Here is a 20,422-nt window from a genome sequence, read left to right as displayed (position 1 = left end):
TAAACGTTTATATTGGAAATGAGTCATGACCTAATTATTTTAACCAAAAGAAAGAAAGAAAAAATAATTATTCACTTAGAGCTCTTACATATTAATACTAGCCAAAAGTTATAATTAGCTAATCAAAACAAAGCAAAATCCCTAAGCAATACAATCTAAAGTGTATAGGAGGCTCTCTACAGAGGCTCTCTACAGAGGCTCTCTACAGAGCATGTCCTATAGTTGCATTTTTACAAGGTCATTGTGTTACTGAGACGTGTCCTCACTCTGCGGAGTATTCCTGGAACACAGGATGTGAATCTGCTTCCCAGAACAGACCATGTGGCTGAAGACAACCAAAGAGGCGTCCCAAAATGCACCCAGATAGGGCAGAGGATGCTGCCCTCTTCTTGGGGATTGCTTAGCCACAAGTTTGAAAAGCCAAAAGGGATAGAAGCAAGTTCAGGAAATATTTCAAAGTCAAATCTGAGGCTCACATGCACCATCAGGAAGAAAAGAACTTGTTTTGCATAGAAACCCTGCTGCTGTGAGCTGATCTTTATTAGGTTCGATCATATTAAGACTTCACTTACCTAGAGAGCTCCCTCGGTAGATGAGGACAAGGGCATGCCAGACCTAGCTGACAGTCCGGGATGCAGAGATCCTACTGAGAGCTTGCTTTTGATGAATTGTAGCTAAGCTGGTAGGGCAACCAGTGGTCCCAGTTTGTGGAGGACTCAGACATTTCCCCCGAGATGCAAGACTTTTCAGTGCTAAAACCAGGATACTTCTGGGCAAACTGGGACAGTTAGTTACCAGTATGTAATTTTCCAGCACATACATATTTGTAATTTTACAAATTCCAGCATATACATATTTGTAATACAAAGCACAGAAAGAGAGGTGTAAATATACTATTAACATTTTCATTGGTAAATAGAATTTAATGAGCACTTTATGTCAGTGATTACGGTTATATATTTATCTTGCAATAGTTTTAACAACCTTAGACATAAGCATTAATGTCCTCATTTTCTAACCAAGAAAGCTAAAGTTTAGAAAAATGTAACTCTTTATCAGTCATAAATGTGGTAAGTGGTAGAACAGGGAAGTAGCCTCTGGCCTCACTCCAGAGACCTTGTTCTCAACCACTTTGCTCTAACAGGTTCTTCAACATTTAAACAGCATTCATTCCTATCTACTGTGCCTGCAATACCACATACTTATGGTAACACTATGCACACAACTGTGAGGAAGGCATCATCTCCTGTTTTATTAGGAAGAGGGTTCGAGGGGTGAAGTGGAATGCCAGAATAACAAAGCCATTGTGAGGCAGAACCAGGTTCTGACTGCACAGCCCAGGTTCTGTCAAATGTCCATGTTGCTGTGACATCCACCACTCACAACACCAGTATCTGGGAGGGGCCCACTTAGGGGTCCTACCTGCCCCTGAGGACCTGACTTTTCACCAGGCAGCTAAATCTCCCAGTACCTGGCTTGCCTTCCAATTACCGTGCAACTTGAAAAAACAAAGCCAGTGTATTTGAATAAGCACAACAGATTCTTGGGGTTGATAAGTTAACTGAGGAACTGTAAATGTTCATATTACAGTTTATCTCTTACCTGCCACTTTTATGTTAAAATTAAAAGTGGAAAGACCATATCATTTTAGGCTTCACAAACTGCTTTGTAGGCATATTTTAAATTATTCATTCTAAAAGTAAGCCAATTTTTCCATCTCTGCTACATTTCTTGGACAGTTTTAAAGAGCCCATGAATGTAGTTTGGGGGCATCGAAATAATGCTATAAGAAGATCAAAACAGAACCAGAAATTAAATGACTTCAGGTGAGAAAAAAATGTTATTATTATAATAAGTATCTAATTTATATGCCTTTAGATATAAGTGCATTATTTTTGGATTTTGGAAGCGATTTTGAATTATAACAAAACATCATACAATTTTTTTCTACAAATATGAATTCCTTTATCATGAAAACTATGTTCTTCATACAGAGAATAAAAGGTAATAAGACGTCAAGTGATTAAATGATTTGAACAGGAACAAAAAGTTAATAGCATTTTTTGCTTTTTGTTTTTCTGTTTTAGTAATAAAATTTATAATTATTATTGTAACCAGGTAATAGGGGTATTTAAGAACTGTCTCTAGTCAAGTATATTTTAAAGTGCAGATTTTTATTTAAAATGCTCAAATAAATTACCTATAATTCCTTAAATATTGGCAAGAACAGTTTGAATGCTAAGTCATACAAAATATAGTTGCTGTGGAACTATTAGCATTAATCTTATTTAGTTGAAGTGAATATAAAATTATTTAATAATTTTCTGTTGCATTAGTTATTGTATAGGTGGTATTTGCATAACTATTTTAATAGCATACCCTATTTGTGAAACATACTGTAAGAACAAATAGGTTACTTGATTTTTGCTAATAATAAATAACTTGTGTGTTCTTAGGAACCAGCATTATTTTAACTACCATTAAGTAGTAAAGATTTTCAATTTTGTTTACATCTTTATTATATGTATACTTAGTAAATATTAGATCAGGTAATATATATCCTATTATTATATGTGAAGATTTTAAAGGTTCAAATTTCTTAATTTCCCAGGGCAGTGCTTTTCCTGATCACTTCTTATGAATATTTATGAATGTTTACTCATAAATATTTAGAGCTCCATTACTAAAAATATCTGATTTATCCTTTTTTTTCTCCCCACAAACTGAAATTGTAGTTGTCATTTTGGCCTTCTCTTTAAATTTTAGAGATATAGAAGATGAAGCAGCCCATATAAAACAATTTAAAACCCTTGTTTATTTACCCTATTTTTTGTCCTGCTGATTCAAGTGTGGTTATTTATAATGTATTACAGGCTTTTAACATTTCAAGATTTTTAACACATATTAACCAAAATTCAATTTGCAAGAAATGCCCCATCAAAAAGTACAAAAATTCCCTTTCCTCCTGAATTTGTAGAGGGAAGTGTTGATGAGAATAGAAGGCAGGCAGATGTCTAGCCATGGTAGGCATTTTAATTTTTTTTCTTTCAATAGATGAAATTCACCAGAGGGGGTGTCCCTCATCCAGACCTGTGCCCTCTGGGCTCATGACTGGTGAGTGCCTCTCCCTCCTCTGCAGCAGTCTGGGAGCCCTCAGGGGATGTCCTACTGCTGCGGAGGAGGGGGAGGAGGGAGAGGCACTCACCAGTCATGAGCCCAACTTCTGGCTGAGAAGCGCTCCCCCTGTGGGAGCACAATGACCACCAGAGGGCAGCACCTGTATTGAGTGTCTGCCCCCTGGTTGTCAGTGCATGTCATAGTGATCAATCATCCCACTGTCCAGTACATTTGCATATTAGTCTTTTATTATATAGGATATGCCTTCTGACTATTGTAATGTATTTTATAGACTTTAAAATATATGAACATTTTAACTGAAAAACAATATGGGAGAGACCATCAAACATTGATGTTCAATTTAGCATTTGTGCCACATCAAACCTTTCAAGATTTTGTTAACACCAGTGTAATTGGAATAATGAATAATTATGGATAAGTAGATAGAGATCTCTAGGATAAACAACAAGATGCTCAGGGAGTGATTTTGTTATTTCCCAGAGAATTTTCATTGCATGGGCTGCTTTTCTGGAAGATCATGTTAGCTGCACCTCTGGAGGAGTCAGTGCTATTTTAAAAACCAAAATGCATTTTAAAGAACTATTTACCCCTGTGTAACACAAAAGGACCAGGTAAATTGACAGATCTTTTCATCAAGAGCCTGGTTTTCTTATCTGTCAAATATCTGAGTAATATTTTCAGTGTTACCCTGGGTCTTGGCAGTTTTGAAAATGAAAGTGATGTCTGTGGTGGGAAATCCTGAGTTTTATTTTTGACAGTCCAGTGAAAATTAGCTGCTAAAACAAGAAATAGTCTTGTGGTTTGGGCTACAGTGACGTTTGAGAAATTACGTGTACAGTTTACCTATTTCATCTATGACAGCATTCCAATTCAATCATCTACCAAAACACAGGTTATTTTCTTTAGAAGCGCATAAGACAACGTGGTATTTTTAATTGATGTGTGTTATTGTTGCGTTTTATGTTTCTCATGCGAGGTAAATGTTATCTTTGTTTTATTGTTCATATTATTATAGTAAAGTCTTTTATATCCAAAGAATCATACATTGGCACAAGGGAAACAATTTGACATATTCCTATCCTTGCAAATTAAAATGCATCTTATTCTAGGAAAATGACCCAGAACTAAAGCATTACATGTAGTTAAAATATTTTAAATATTCAATCTTTATGTACATATATTGTATATGTGTAGTAGGCATATACCTATTATATCAAAGTTGCTTATTTTCCTTCTGTGACTCTAAAAATAAAAATACACATGCAAAGAATATGTTATATTTTAATTGAAAAATAAACAATAGAACATAATAATATAAAATCCAAATTTTTTTTTCTCTTAATATATATAGTCTTGGTATTCGGCAAATTTAAAAATGCTGGATATTAGGAACAGAGTAAAGAGAGCATTGTAGTTTTCTATTTTTTGAAAATGTGAAAAAAAATTTAAAAAATCACTTTACCAATACCAGTACACTCTGAACTAATATTAGAATCATAGATTAAAACAGCAGGAGGTTACTCTAAGATAGGGGTGTCGAACTCAATCAGAGAAGGCGCCAAAATCTAAAATCCAGCATAAATCGCGGGCTGAATGGTTTACTGAACAGTCATAAACTGTCATTGTGATGGAAACGCAGCGGAGTGCAGTGATGACAGCGCGGTGTGGGCCACATTGCAAGGCCTGGCGGGACGGATTTGGCCCGCGGGCCTTGTGTTTGACACATGTGCTCTAAGAAATCTCTTCAGCTTATAAATAAAAACTCCATAATGGAGAGATATATCAACAATTGACCAAGGCAGCATTGATGAATGATGATGAGTCTATGCTGAATCTCTGCTTAGTTATTCCCAGTCTTGGGTTGTTACCATTTTGCCCCATTGCTTTCAAGTGTATGAAGAATATCCAACTTAACAATGTATATTCCTCTAAAATCTAGAAAACAGTGAGTACAGACTAGTATTACCTTTTGAATTTTCAACTATTCAATGATTTATTTTTAATAAAATGCTTTGGAGAGGGATTTTTTTCAATGCTGTAAATAACTAAGGCATTGTAGGTGTTTCATTCATTTAATTCGTTCTACCTTACAATTTCCAGATATGTGGTTATCTATCATTGCTCTTTCTGAGTCATTCATTGGAACAAAGACGGGGCTCCACTACCACCGAGCTCTTGTTGTGTTGCTATGCAGCAAAAAAGCAGAGGCATTAATTTTTCTATTCCTACAGTATGATAGCACATTGTAGTTAACTGGACAACCTTAATTATTCTGTCCAGATGTTATCATGTATCACTTTTGACACATGTACTAGCTAACCTTGTTATAAAATAAAATACTCAAATATTTTACCTTAATATATTTAATATTTATACACTTTTATTTTACATACATATTTCACCTAAAATACTTGAAAGTATTGGAAAGTTTAACAATATATATCATATGGATAATTCTTTTGCCTACAGACACAAACATTTGAAATTTCAAATTCATGTTAATTTCTAAGTACATAGAGAATTGTGAAATATTTAAGAAATTTGAAGATCAAAAAACCTAATTTTATATAATTGTAAATTTATGAATGATATTTAAATATGTGAATGTTTAAATTTTAAGTTATAATAATTGGACAGTACCTATATCTATAATAATAATTACATTTTAAAGCAAATTACAAATGACTGCTAAGTCAAAAGAGTTTCCCAGAAAATAACATTCTCTTTGGAGGAGGTAATTCTATAGAAAATTTTCTACGATGGGTTAGAGAAGATTTACTAATGATCCTTAAGCTTTTTTTTTTTCTTCTTTCTTTAAGTCACAGGATTCTTTAATAATCTTATGAATGAAATAGATACAAAAAATTCTTATAGGCATAAACAACACTTGTAAATGATCTCTGCTTGTTCATAGATTCATCAAAGATCAACCATAATAATAGATGGGGAATTTATTGCAAAGCATATGACATGAAAGAATTATTTTAATCTATTTTTATTTGTAACAATATCTAAAACTTTTTATTAGAAATTTATAATAGATTACAGACTTCTAAAATTTTATTAACTTTTCTCATCTGCATATGTTAATCAAAAGTTGTTCTTGTTGAATTATGAAGAAACAAAATAACTTCATAAGTATGGTTTTAATATAACTCCTAAAAATAAGTTCCAATTTATACTTTCTTAATTGTAAGTGTGAGTTTATTCTTGGCATATGTAGATTTATCTGATATAAATGCCAGAGTTTCAAATAAAAATTTATATAGAATAAAAGTGATTTAAAGAAAATGAGTTATGTCCAACAAATATTGTGTAGGTAAATTAATATCTGCTTTCAAAAAGCACAATTTATTCAATATTAGACACATCATTCAGCATGTAGAAGGTATAGCGAAAAATTCCAACTTACAGTACTCTTAAAATAAATAATTATACCTCATAGCTTGAGATAAATTGTTTATGCTTCTGTTGTGATTACAGCTGAAATAGTTCTTAGCACAGAATACATCATTATCTTTTGACTATATTATGCATGTAAGCTATATTTTCATTAAAAGGGTAAATAGAGACATAGAAGCATGAACAGACTGTCGAACCTCAAAGGGAAGCCAGGGGAAGGTGGGTGGGAAGAGATCAACCAATGAGCTTGTATGCATATATGCATAATCCATAGGCACAGAAAATGGGATGGTAGGGGTCTGGGGGGTAAGGTACAGGGTCTGAGTTGGAAGAGATTAATGTGGGGGAAAAGGAGGACCTATGTAATACTTTCAACAATAAAGATTAAATAAATAAATAAATAAATAAATAGGTAAGTGAAATTACATAATAATTATATCTATAGTAGAAAATAAGAATTTTTAACTAATATTAGTTTTGAAACTTTTTTTAAAATTCCTTAATTTTTGTATCTTTTTTGTTAAGAAATAGCAATGAGTATTTTAGTGATTTTGTTAGTTTAAAATGTGGCCAACATTCAGAATATCCCTAAAATGTGAATATAATGTAAGGATTTGTGGGAGAATTGGAAAATATCTTATTCTATATTTCAATTTTTCTACTGATATTAAATTGTTAAAATAATATAAAATTTTAGAATGATAATCAGTAATCATTCTTTTTTGCAGTAAGATACTTGAGCATTCAGGGCCGTGGTTAATCTTACTTATAGTGAGATACTTGGCAGGTTATCATATTTGAAGAATTCAGTTCACTTTTAATCATCATGAAATGTTAATATTTTCTGTATAAATCGTGAAATCAGGTCCAAATTTGTGATAAATATTCTGTTTATACATTTGTCTTACTACTTATATTGACATACCAATTATCTAGAAAAAAGGGTAATTTTATTCCACAATATTCAGTTTAAAGAAACTACAAAATAAGTAATGAGGATAGCATAATAACTATCGTATTTTTCGGACCATAAGATGCACTTTTTCCCCCCCAGAAGTGGGGGGGAAAGTCCCTGTGTCTTATGGTCCAAATATAGCCTACACATATACTTTAAAAAAAAAGTTTTTTTACTTGCCCGGCTCTGTGTGGTCTCTGTGTGCTTGCCCGGCTCTAAAATGGTTCTAAATGCTGCTGTTTACTTTACAGGGTTGATTACATGTGTTTATGACTGTGATGTTGGGTTTTAATGCACATAAAATATTTTAGGACACTATTTGTTTCAGAATCTTTTTTTCTTCATTTCCCTTCTCTAAAAACTGGTGCGTCTTATGGTCCGGAGTGTCTTATGGTCCGAAAAATACGGTATGTTTTGCTGCAGAGTCAAAGGAGGTTTACTCATGATTTTGTGTCAATATTAACTTGGAGATTTTCTTTCTTTGTCAGATTAAAAGATATCAACTTTTGTTCTTTAGGAATAAAGTTTCTCTACATACAAGGGTGGGCAAAGTTGTGAGTACATGAAACACAGAGTGTATTCTTATAATATATACATACATATATATATATATATATATATATATATATATATATATATACACATACACACACACACACATATATGGCAAGTGACCATCTGACTGTCAGGCCGGCCGATAGGTATGACCCACACTGACACCCAGGGGGCAGATGCTCAACGCAGGAACAGCTGAGCTGCAGTGACTTGGCAGCGGCGGTTTTCAGATGACACATCCAGACCCAGATTGGAGGCAGCCCAATTCCGGGTGCGTCACTGGAGAAACACCCTCTCACAATTCAGGACCCCTTGGGGGATGTCAGAGAGCCTTTTTTGGCCTGATCCCCATAGGCCAGACAGAGAGACCCCACCTGATGGAGGAACCCTGCTCATTACACAGGCAACCTTGGAGCCATGGCGTTGCTTCAGGTGCAGCAGCTGGAGAGGGACCATGGGAGGTTGGCTCCAGGGCATGCCCAGCCTGTCTTGCCCAGTCTCACCCCACAGGCCACCTTCCTTTCAATGTGAATGAATTTGTGCACTGGGGCACTAGTTTATTAAATATTGTTTATGTATTTGGTATTACAACTGTAAATCTACTTTTGCCCACCTCTGTATATATCATTTTTGAAAAATAAAAGTGAAGTGATTTAAAACCATTTTAAGATTTAGTTAGGCTACCACTCCTATTATTTAGGGTTGTTTTTTATTTTTATTTTATCTATCTAACCTCACCTGAGGATATGTTTATTGATTTTATTGTTTTTCTATTTTTTTAATTTTTGTTGAAATTATTACATAAGTTTTGCAAAATAAAGATTTAAATGTAGCCATGTCATAAGCTACGTAATCCTCTTTAGAGAGATGGGATATTGTCTCAGCAAGGTTAATTTACCAGAACTGCTTCAAGACAGTAGCTCTTGGGAAATAAATTTTTCAGTGTCCAGTTACCATCCTCCCTAAGAATTACATTATACTTAAAATTAAAGTTACAAACCTATGGGCTAATCAATGTCAGATCATTCTTAAAACTAATATCATTTGGTGAGAAAATTAAGCTAATATTTTCATCTGTTTTTATCTCAAGTAGAGATTACTTTGAAATGTTTTAAGCTTTAATTTTAAAGTACAACTGATAATTACAGTGCATTTGACTCTTCAAAGCTCAAAGACTGAGGTACCCACACCGTAAGCAGAAGGCAGAGAACAGATATTTATATATTTTCATGCGTTGCATATGACTTTCTATAAATAGAACAGGTTTTTCGATAACTTGTTTCAGTTCCTTATTACTCTGTTAACATTTTGCTTTATAATATTCATTGTCTACTTATATGTTACCAAGTAATTAATACATTTGTGAACTGCTTTTCTCAAGATCTCCTTGAACCATCCTTTAATCACTAGTAGTTATCATTTTCTGCCTCTCAAGTCAACATTTTCAAAGTAAGCATGTATCATTGCTTTAATCATATAATGTGATGTTAGGGATCAATTTTTTTTTAAATCTAATTTACTGAATTTAATCAAAACTAAACATAACTAGTGCTGAAAGTATGATTTAAACATTTTACCACAGATTTCAAACTGCATATTTATCTTAGACTATTAGTCTATATTTGAACACACAATAAAAACTACATGTTTACTTGATTTTTTTAAGATGGGAATCAGTTTCTCTTATCAAAGATGGTGGGCCTTGTGTCAGAGACAGCGGGATCACTGCACAAGCACTGCTGCTATAAGGGTGATTCTGTTTACGGCAGCGGGGCAGGCTGAGAAGCCCGAGAAGTTGTGGGTATATAAGAATGAGTCTGTATTGCAGAAGCCAGTGGCCACATAGCCATCAGACAACACAGTCTTTCACAGCAATTCTATATAGGCAGCCATACACTGGCTGGTAAATACAGCTTTCCTACAAAGCAGCATTAATCTCTGTGCCCACAGCTATTACCTGAGCAGCCACACTGCCTCACATCGTAGCGGTACCTAAGCTCTCTGGCTCAGCAGCTTCTCCTGTCTGCCCAGCCTAGCACACTAGCTGATCTCTATAGCCTCACATAGTAACCACCTCTGAGCTTCACTGGCCCAGCACACAGGCTGGTTAACATAGTAGCTATCTCTGAGCTCAGGTATAGCACTACCAGCTCTCAGCTCCCTTTCTCCAGCTTCATCTTCTTCACACACTCTCCCTGCTAGTTAGCCAGTAAGCTGTGTATTACTCCTTAGACAAAGAAGGCTAGTTGCAAATAGTGACATCAATCACTTAGGTTATAGAAAGGCACAGGATGCCATGAGATGCTGTGGCCTTGGACAATCCATTGTATTGACAACAAGGCCTCTGTGCTTTAATTAGCCTTGACTATCAGGTGCCTCTGGCGTGGTTCCCACACCATGTTTAATCATTGAAATGGAAAATTTGACAGCAGGTATCTGTATAAACTTGCAAGAGATGCAATCAACGGCTAAGTCAATCAAATGTATCATCTTTTCCATTATCCTTTAAGTCATTAAGGTCTCTTGGCAGAAGGCTTAATAAATCACAATTTTTTGTGTGTGTATATATGTGTATACAGAACTTAGAAATAAATGTTAACACATGAAAATATTGAATAGTCTGGGAAATTGGCATAAGATAAGCTGTAAAAAGTAAACATAGATCTCATACAACACAGGTATGTTTTAGTAGCTTACACCTCACATCCCTGTACCTTTAGCTCTTACTTCTTTATGTGTAAAATTTAAAAATTAAAGTCAGGGTCTTGAAATTTAGCCTCTTATAATTAATTATAACTTTACATATTTTATTGAAGGCTATGATTTTTCCCATCTAAACAGTCACACCTGGTACTTAAGAGATTAATAAAGGCTTAAATGAAATATATGTCTTTACATGTTATAAAATGCAGAGCTAAATTTTTAAAAAAATATATTTTATTGATTTTTCACAGAGAGGAAGAGAGAGGGATAGAGAGTCAGAAACATTGATGAGAGTGAATCATCTATCAGCTGCCTCTTGCACATCCCCTACTAGGGATGTGCCGCAACCAAGGTACATGCCCTTGACCAGAATCCAACCTGGGACCTTTTAGTCCGCAGGCCGATGCTCAATCCACTGAGCCAAACCGGTTTCGGCAGAGCTAAAATTTTTATATTACAAAGTTTATATATTTCATACATAGCCATAAGAAATAGAAAACTAAACTTTCAGTTCACCTTTAAGACTGGCGAATATTCACGAAAAGCTATTGCTATAAATTAATGATTTAATAAGAAAGCCTCATAAAAAACAGATTATTATAATTAAAAGTTTTTAGGTGACTCTTAACTGAGGATGTCAAATGGGTGTGTGCATGCATGTAAGCATGTGCATATATGTGTGATGTGTTCAGTTTGCATACTTGTTTTCCCTATATATGTACATACAACATCCAGTTGATTAAGTTTAGAACATATTTTCACAATTAGATTTGTTTCACATAATCAGTGGAATTGAAAATATTTCAGAACAGATGAAGAAACAGGGTATATTGTTACTAATATTTTTGTTCCCCATTCTGTGTGAGCAGAGTCATGTTCATCTTTAGATTAACAGTTGCTAGCATTGTATATTCTGCATATTTTAATTTTGCTAATGTGTTATTTCTAAGCTTCATTTAACTGAAGTCATAGCGAAAGCATTAAGATCTTAAAAGCCATTCAGTTTCTAAAAGGCGCTTCACATGTTTTAATAGGCTTCCATTGTGTGTTTTTGCAGCAAGCTTAGTAGTGGAGGAGCGAACAAGACAGATGAAAATGAAAGTGCATCGATTTAAGCAGACAACAGGGTCTGGTTCTAGTCAAGAACTTGATCGCGAGCAATATTCCAAGGTAAAACTAGTAGTACCCAACCAATAGCCTCCTTTTCATAAATGTACAGTGTGTATATCAGATAGGACTAGCAAGCACCGAGATATATGAGAGAAGTGATTTCAATGCTAGTCTTGTATCATAACCCCCTTTTCTATATTTCCATGAGATATAACTTTATTTACTTGGATTTAATGGGTGTGTGTTTTTTTCTAAAAGGAAAATGTAAACACTTGATATTAAAGTCACACAACAGTGTGGTAATTATGTAGGGGGTGGAGGAAGAAAAGAGTAAAAGGGGGAACTAGGTGTATATGGGGTAGGTTTAGTTGGCCTCCTATTTCTGTGTTCATTCGAAAATATTATCTGATTCATTTGAAAATCTTATTTTTAGAATACTACAAAAATGGCAGGAACCATTACAGGAAAACCCATGTTATAATTTGATATCAAGAATCCCTTTTGGAAGTAATGACCTCTTAGAAATTGAAAGTTAAATAAAACTATACCAAATAATTATTGTTAGCTTGAAATGTGAACCTAGAAAAATCTACTTAAATTTCTTAAGATATAGTAAGCATACAATATTACATTACTCTCAGGTGTGCAACAAAGTAATTCAACTTTTAAATATCTAACAATGTGATCACCACAGTAAGTCTAGTAACCATCTGACATCATACAGTTATCAGGATATTATTGACTATATTCCCCCAAAATATGTATATTACCCTTATTATCATTACAGCATTATTTACAATAGCCAATATGGAAGCACACCAGGTGTCCATTGATAGATGAAAAAGAAGATTGAATATTGCTTAATCATAAAAAGGAATGAAATTTTGTCACTAGCAGCAACATGGATGAACCTAGAGGGTTTTGTGCTACTGAAATAAGTTGGACATGGAAGGCAGAATACCATATGGTTTCACTCATATGTGAAAAGAAAACAAATGAACAAACATAACAGAAACAAAGTCATAGATGTAGAGAATAAACCGATGGTTGCCAGGGAGAAAGAGATTGGGAGGAAGGGTGAAAAATACCTACCGGTACTTATTTTTAAATAATGGAGGCTGTTCATTATATAGCCAGGTATTCAGAAACTAATAATAAAAAAGAAAGAAAGAAGTGTTTACCAAATATGATTGGTCACCAGACTTCCATAGAGTCCTGCATATCAGATGCAGTATCATTTTACATTTTAGGTTAGCTGAAAAAAGATTTCCAACTGAGACAATGCTTATGGTCATCATGACTCAGTGTGGCCCGATTTGATAGGACTTTTAAACAACAAAGAAAAATTAGTAAAGCAAAACAAATTAGGAACAAAAATACCTAATTTGTTCCATAGCATTGCTGATTCCAGCTCCACGTATCTTCTCTGTGGTTTATCATCATTCACTCAGCTTACTAGTCTGTCTGCTATATGGATATCATTATCATTTTTGTTTTCTTTTGCTACAAATACAGGAAGAATTAGGAGGCAGGGTGATTTAGGCTTTCTTCCTCCTCCATCAGATGCAGTTATTTGGAAAAATTTCACCGATTTCTTAGCGTTATGTCCAAAGATGAGGTCAAATACAACAGCTGGAGGAGATAGGGCCAGAATAGGAGGCAAAAAAGAATAGAGAATCAGGGTAAAATATTAAAAGCCTTTCTGAGTCATTCTGGATTAGGACTATAATATTAATTAATTGATTTTAAAAAATCTACAAAGTTAAGTGTACTATAAGTCCCAATGGTCAAATGTAATACTTATACTTGTAATAAATCAAAAGTAGGTTTATCTTGCTTGGGAAATTCTAACTTCTATGGCCTTAAAAATACTTCAGAATAATTTTCTTTTTTTCTCAATGTCTCCCCATTCACAATACAGACTAGGCAAAGGGCCTGAACTAGGTGTATATGGGGTAGGTTTAGTTGGCCTCCTATTTCTGTGTAGTCAGTGTAATGGCACAGCCTGTGGTAAGCACCAGGAGGCCCCTAAATTATTTTGTTTTACAGCTCTTTAATTTTTTTAAACAAATTTATGAAAACTGAGGTTCAGAAGAAAGGAGGCAATACTAAAATTAGTGCAGCCTTTCTGCAGAGTGGTGAGCCCGGGAGCTCCTGATTGGAACTTAGCCACCACCTTTTTTGCTTTTGCACCACTGAAATGGGCACTGCACTCTAGTTTGATTCAGAAGCTTTTCTCCAGCTTTTCATTTACATACAATTTAATAATTTTCCTTCCTCTTTTACACAGTCATTCTTTTTCTTCCTCATTTGAATACTTAAAAACACACATTACTTTTTATTTTATTTTTTTAAATATATATTATATTTTATTGATTTTTTTACAGAGAGGAAGAGAGAGGCATAGAGAGCTAGAAACATCAATGAGAGAGAAACATCGACCAGCTGCCTCCTGCACACTCCCTACTGGGGATGTGCCTGCAACCAATGTACATGCCCTTGACCGGAATCGAACCTGGAACCTTTCAGTCCACAGAACCATGCTCTATCCACTGAGCAAAACTGGTTTTGGCCACACATTACTTTTTAATATATTAATGTTGCTCTTACTGACTTCATAAACTGATGCTACACTATTACATAAATGAGTTTAACTTACATTAATAAATGTGAGATCAAAGATATGATATCTTTTAAAAAGTTGTAAATGATTAGTAGTCTTTTATTTTATATGTCACATAAAAGGTAAATACTCTTCACAATTCTAATATTCATATTGTAGCCTAATGCTTATAATAAATAATTTTTAGTTTCCAGTTACCTCAAATCTCTCACATGTAATTTTTTATTTTATATCCATTTACCCCAACCTCTTTATAATATACTCTACAAAAAAATATGTTTATTTATTTATATAGATAAGCCCAGCTGTGTGCTCAGTGGTTGAGCATCGACCTATGAATCAGGAGGTCACAGTTCAATTCCCAGCCAGGGCATATGCCCAAGTTGCGGGCTCCATGCTCAGTATGAGGTGGGAAGGAGGCAACTGATTAATGATTAATGATTCTCTCATTATCGATGTTTCCATCTCTCTCTCTGAAATGTTTCCATCTATTTCTCACTGAAATCAATAAAATTTTTAAAAAGAGCTAGCTTTGTTATAAATTTAATAAACATTTAATTTTGAACTGTATCCCTTTATTCTTTTTTTAGCATCCTAAACTATTTGACATTTTGGATGAAGCAATACACCTTAGTTGAAACTCAGTCAAATTAGAAATTACTTCATCATTCTCAAAATATTTATAACTAAGCAACCAGTAGAACTAAATGTTTTCAGGGTCAAGCATTACCAGAAAACTATTCCTTCGATGTTACAAACCTGGCCCTTCCTTTAAAAGGCTGACTAACCCTGTCATCTATCCTGCAAAAGGAATTATCACTAACTTTGCTTTTGGAAAACACACACACACACACACACACACACACACACACTACTTTGGTATCCCTGAAATGTGGACCACCATGCTGTTTTCATTGAGGTTATGCAGAGTTGTATGCCTCAGTGATACAGTGAAATTCATATTTGAGGGCTGAATTTGTATTTAGGAACTCACAATTTAAAAATAGTGCCTATGTAAACCAGGAACAGCAACTAAGATTAATGTGATGAGCATTGTAAGTAGCTGCTGAACATTTATTATTATTCACTTACAAAAATAGCAGCCCTATAATTAGAGCCTCTCCCACATCAAGGACTTATTTGCCTGCTGTATGGTCAGCATACATTCTTCCTGAGGATGCTGTGTTTCTCTAAATATATATTTTCATTAAAATATTTAATTTTTAAATAGGAAATTTGATAAGTTATGCTTAATAGAAAGGCAAAACTATGATTTAAACTTTTAATAAGACTTGAAAATAAATAGAGTAGTAAAAAAGTAAAAAACAAAACAAACAAAAAGAACAACTGTGACCTCATTTCAGAATGATAGATCTTTTCTTCCCGAGTATAGGAAATTTTAGTATGTTCTACAGTCCCTTACTTTTATCTCGTTGCTGGAATATCAAACATTATATACAAAAAAGTTAAGGCAAAGATGGCTTACAGAAAAGAAGGCATTCCTCAGCTGGATAGATGGTGCCGTGTACACTCATATATCCTTATGCCATCATCTGTACTACTTATTATTGACATTTGGCAGGTCAGGGGAGCATTTGTTAGGGGTGTCAACACCATTCTAGGAAATCTGTTGCTGCTGGGTGGATGTTTAAGGTATTAGAGCCCAGTTCTTGTACTCTGTCACAGGCAAGCTATTATTTCAATATATTTGGGAACATTATAATAATTGCATAATATATCTACTTAGCAAAATAGTTTCAAAAACAAATAATATGAGTTTGATTTATACTCCAGTAACATTAATAAATCCAGGTTCTACTATGTGAGCATATTGAGGTTTTACCACATCTGCTCTGTAAATAAAAACCAGTTCTGACTGAGAGGAATCACGTCTGTCAGGAACACGCTATCATGATCACAGGATTTAGTGATAAAACTTAACACATTACTTTGCATGCATTATCTTACATCATATCACTTTCAGAACATACATGGAGTTGTATAAATAGCTCAGTTCTGGACATAATAAGCATATTAATTTTCTTTTGGTTCATGCATACAGCTTTCAAAAAATCACACAATTCTTCGGAAATATAACTTATGGATATTCTATAAATTTGGAATTGTTTTCAAGTCCATTACTTACACATGATAAATGAAAAATTAAAACTAACATTTAAATGTCTTAAGCCTGAACCACTCTCTTATGGTAAATCATGTTAAGTAAACATGATTCCTGTCTCTAGGATTTTTAAAAAAATATTCTATTTTACCTCTTTTTGTATATTCAAGACCAGGTTTTAGCATCAGTTTATGTTATATACTTTAGCAAGACAATTGTTAAAATAATTTTTTAGAAATCTAATGTTTTGATTATTTTAGATTCATTAAAAATTATCTAATATGGAGAATTAGAGGGTGGATGATTTTTTTCTACAGGCTTAACAAACATTTCACACCTTTACACATAAATCTAAATTTCAATAGCTTGATAAGAAACTTAAATACTCAATGTTTAGTCATGTGTTTATTTTACCTGTGTGTTCTTTTATATGTTTTTTTCTGATCTTCCAATACCTAACATAAGAGAATAACTTATATATTAGGTATTGTCAACTTATATATAATCATATAAACATGCAATATTTATAATTAAAACATTAAAATAATATGCAACATTATCCACAGTGTGATCAGTTACAATGAGACGGATATAGAGGAGTAGATTAACTGTTTTCATAGCTTTACATGTTTTAACCTTTTTCTTAATGCTTCTAAAATCTTAGGTAATGAATACCAAAGACAAATTTATACATTTAAATATAAACTAGAGTGCATGTTGAAATCATAATAGGAATCCCTTTTTTAATTTTTGCAAGAGTTGATAGTTTACATCAGAAAATGCCTAAGTAAGCTGTAATAGAAAGTTTAAAAGCAAAGTCCACTTTTTGCTGTCATTGCTTTACTCCTCTTGGGCACAGCCCCTAAATTGTAATGTCAGTCATTTTTGAAGAGATACACTTTCTGAAGAAATTTGAAAGAGCACAATGTTATAGAAAAGGGAGATGTTTTGGTACATTGAATAGTTTTGGAAAGAATCAGGAAGTACAGACAGATGGAAGCAGTCTATACCATGGATAGAGTAGGAGGTGAATAAAATAGCCCCAGCTGGTTTGGCTCAGTGGATAGACCGTCAGCCTGTGGACTGAAAGGTCCCAGGTTCGATTCCAGCCAAGGGCACATACCTGGGTTGTGGGCTCGATCCCCAGTAGGGGGCATGCAGGAGGCAGCTGATCAATGATTTTCATCATTGATGTTTCTACCTCTTTCTCTCCCTTCCTCTCTGAAATTAATAAAGAAATACCTTTTTAAAAGAAAGTCAATAAAATAGGCAGTTAAGAAAACTAATGCAAGAAAAAAGAAACTGATATACTAGAAAAACACAATACCATTTTGAGGTTTAAAGTATGTACAAACAATTCAATGAGTTTTCCACCCAAGCATTTCGTTTTTGTGTTTAATTTATAATTCAGTCTCCTGGAACATTCCTTACCACTCAAGGGATGTAGGAGTTTTCCATTGGAAGTCATATATTATGTTAATTTTTGGATTGCTTTACATGCCACACCTACTTTTACAAAGGTGCATATTTGTTTGGTGTTGGCTAAATAGTCATTATCCTCACCATGTATGTCTCTGTTTCTCACGAATTGATGATGGAGCTCACACTTTCTTGTTTTTAATCTTTAGTATAGCATACATAAAGATCAGTACAGAAGCTGTGATAACGTCTCTGCCAAATCATCAGATAGTGATGTCAGTGACGTGTCCGCCATTTCCAGAACCAGCAGTGCCTCGCGCCTCAGCAGCACAAGCTTTATGTCAGAGCAGTCTGAGCGCCCCAGGGGTAGAATCAGGTGAGTTGGCAATACTGTTTCTATAAACTGGGTCTTTGCCCATGGTATAAAAATGCAACCAGCTTGCTGAATATTCTTACTGAAATACAGTCTGGGTCAAGTAACAGAAACTCTGACATTTCATTAAAGTAATGGACTGAAGTGGGTTGAACATTTATTAAAACTATTGAGTTGTATCACCAGTAGAAAGTTTGGTACTATCTATTGTACTATAAGATACAGGCGATAAATATAGTCATCTTCTTAAAGATAGCTCAGTCACATTGGCAGGAATTTCCTTCTGGTTTGATTAAGTCCACAGAGATCCTTTAGGCCAGCATCAGAAAGTTTTTCCATAAAGAGACAGGTAGTATAATAGGACACTGTCTGTCACATCTGCTCAACGACGTCATTATATTGTAGTGTGAACACTAGGTTCCAAAATATTTATTTACAAAAACAAACAAATAAAACAAAGCAGAATGCCAGCTGCATTTTCCCCAGGGACTGTAGTTTGCGGTTGGTTTCCTTTCAGAGCGGGATTGAGTGGATATGATAACAAAATTCACACTCTACATTATGAGCTGTAAGAAATTTACATTTTGTTTACATCACCAAGAGTGCTCTGTGTCCTTACAAGGCCAAGTACCCTGCTGGAAGGGAAAAGAGCCCGGGATTCCAGTGTCACCTTCATTTAGTAAAGCAGACTCATTATGGACAACCCATATTTTATATTTGTTCTTAACTAGTTTACAGAAAGACAAGTTTCACTGAAAGTATTTTGGGTTTAATGAAAAGCACAAGAAATAGAAATGTTCAAAACAAAAGTAATTGCATTCCTAATACTCTGAAAGTCTGATATCATCACACATTTTCATTATGTGCAATGAGATGGATCCTAAAACATTCCTTCCTCCTGAATTTCCCTGCACTGAGCTCATCTTTTTGAAAAAAGTAAGAGTAATTATCTACTATTAATTAACAAAATTGAACTCTGCTCATCTACATGAGCAATTTCAACTGATAAAAATATTAATAGAACATGGTTGATCTTTACCTCAGATGTTTTAAGTGTCTGGTCCTAACAGGATAAGGTCTCTTAAAAAAAAATTATATATATAGAAGAGCTAAAGAATGTAGCCATATTGAGTTGCTTAGGATCAAGGGTGAAAATTATTCTAATAGATTCTTTTTTTTTTATTGAAATAGCTATGTTATTATATTTCAAAACCTATTCAGTTTAGCTAGAATATCAATAAACAGGTCTTAAACAGGACTTTCACACTTTTATTCACTGAAAACAATTTACTAAAATAATTATAAAACAATATGTCTTGAGGTAATTTTTCTTTTTGTTCACAATAGAACCAAATACCTTGAGTCTTATGCTATAAAGTATTACTAGTTAATAGAATTCATATTACTAACCCATTGAAAGAATAATCTGTGGCACTGTTGTCATTTTCTTTAAATTTCAAGAGAAAAGGATTCCCCAAATGTTTATCTTTGGGAAAAATTTTTGCTTATGTGATTTTTGAGGTAAAAATTATTACAGAAGAGAAAAACATTAGGCAGCTCAACAACCATTGACTATGATTTTATACAAGGGAGATCAGAAGAAACAGTGTTATCACATTGGAGCCAATGTTACTTTCTGGGAAAATGCATTTAACAAATCAACACTAATTACAATTATACCATATGATAAGATGCAAAAGTTAGAGGAGTATTTGCTTCCTTGATCCATATAACTTTTCTTATTTAGAGAAGTTGGTGGAGAGAGGAGTAGACCTAAAAAATCATACAAATAGTTTCTTACTGAAAAATTCATTTCTGAGGGCATTTCAATGTTTTAATTTCCCGTTTTGTCCTGTGTACTGTAGAACACATATGAGCTGAGAATTGTTTTTATGTAAGTGGATTATGTAAGTTAGGCAATAAAGCTAATGGCTAGCCAAGACCAGTTTAGCTCAATGGATAGAGCGTCGGCTTGGGGACTAAAAGGTCCCGGGTTCAATTCCGGTTGCGGGCATATCCCCA

At 34.1% G+C, this 20,422-nt stretch overlaps 1 protein-coding gene and 1 non-coding gene across 50 annotated transcripts in view; one reads left to right on the top strand and one right to left on the bottom strand.

Annotated features, from left to right (window-relative positions):
• The window catches only part of RIMS1 (regulating synaptic membrane exocytosis 1), a 389,815-nt gene that overhangs the window by 307,284 nt on the left and 62,109 nt on the right, over positions 1-20,422 (top strand). For 37 of the 49 annotated variants that reach the window (XM_036413979.2, XM_045572599.1, XM_036413996.2 and 34 more), the window contains 2 exons: positions 11,811-11,923; positions 18,237-18,403. The exons of the other annotated variants lie outside the window; for them this stretch is intronic. In XM_036413979.2, coding sequence (XP_036269872.1) covers positions 11,811-11,923; positions 18,237-18,403 — 280 coding nt within the window. The remainder of the gene's footprint in view (positions 1-11,810; positions 11,924-18,236; positions 18,404-20,422) is intronic. 49 annotated transcript variants of the gene reach the window in all.
• LOC118706241 lies at positions 13,760-13,890 on the bottom strand. The gene has a single exon (XR_004983960.1). It is a non-coding gene; the product is annotated as a small nucleolar RNA SNORA51 (small nucleolar RNA).

This window comes from Pipistrellus kuhlii, unplaced genomic scaffold (assembly GCF_014108245.1).
Source record: "Pipistrellus kuhlii isolate mPipKuh1 unplaced genomic scaffold, mPipKuh1.p scaffold_m20_p_5, whole genome shotgun sequence".
Classification (NCBI taxonomy): Eukaryota; Metazoa; Chordata; class Mammalia; order Chiroptera; family Vespertilionidae; genus Pipistrellus; species Pipistrellus kuhlii.
This window is presented reverse-complemented; position numbering and strand designations above follow the sequence as displayed.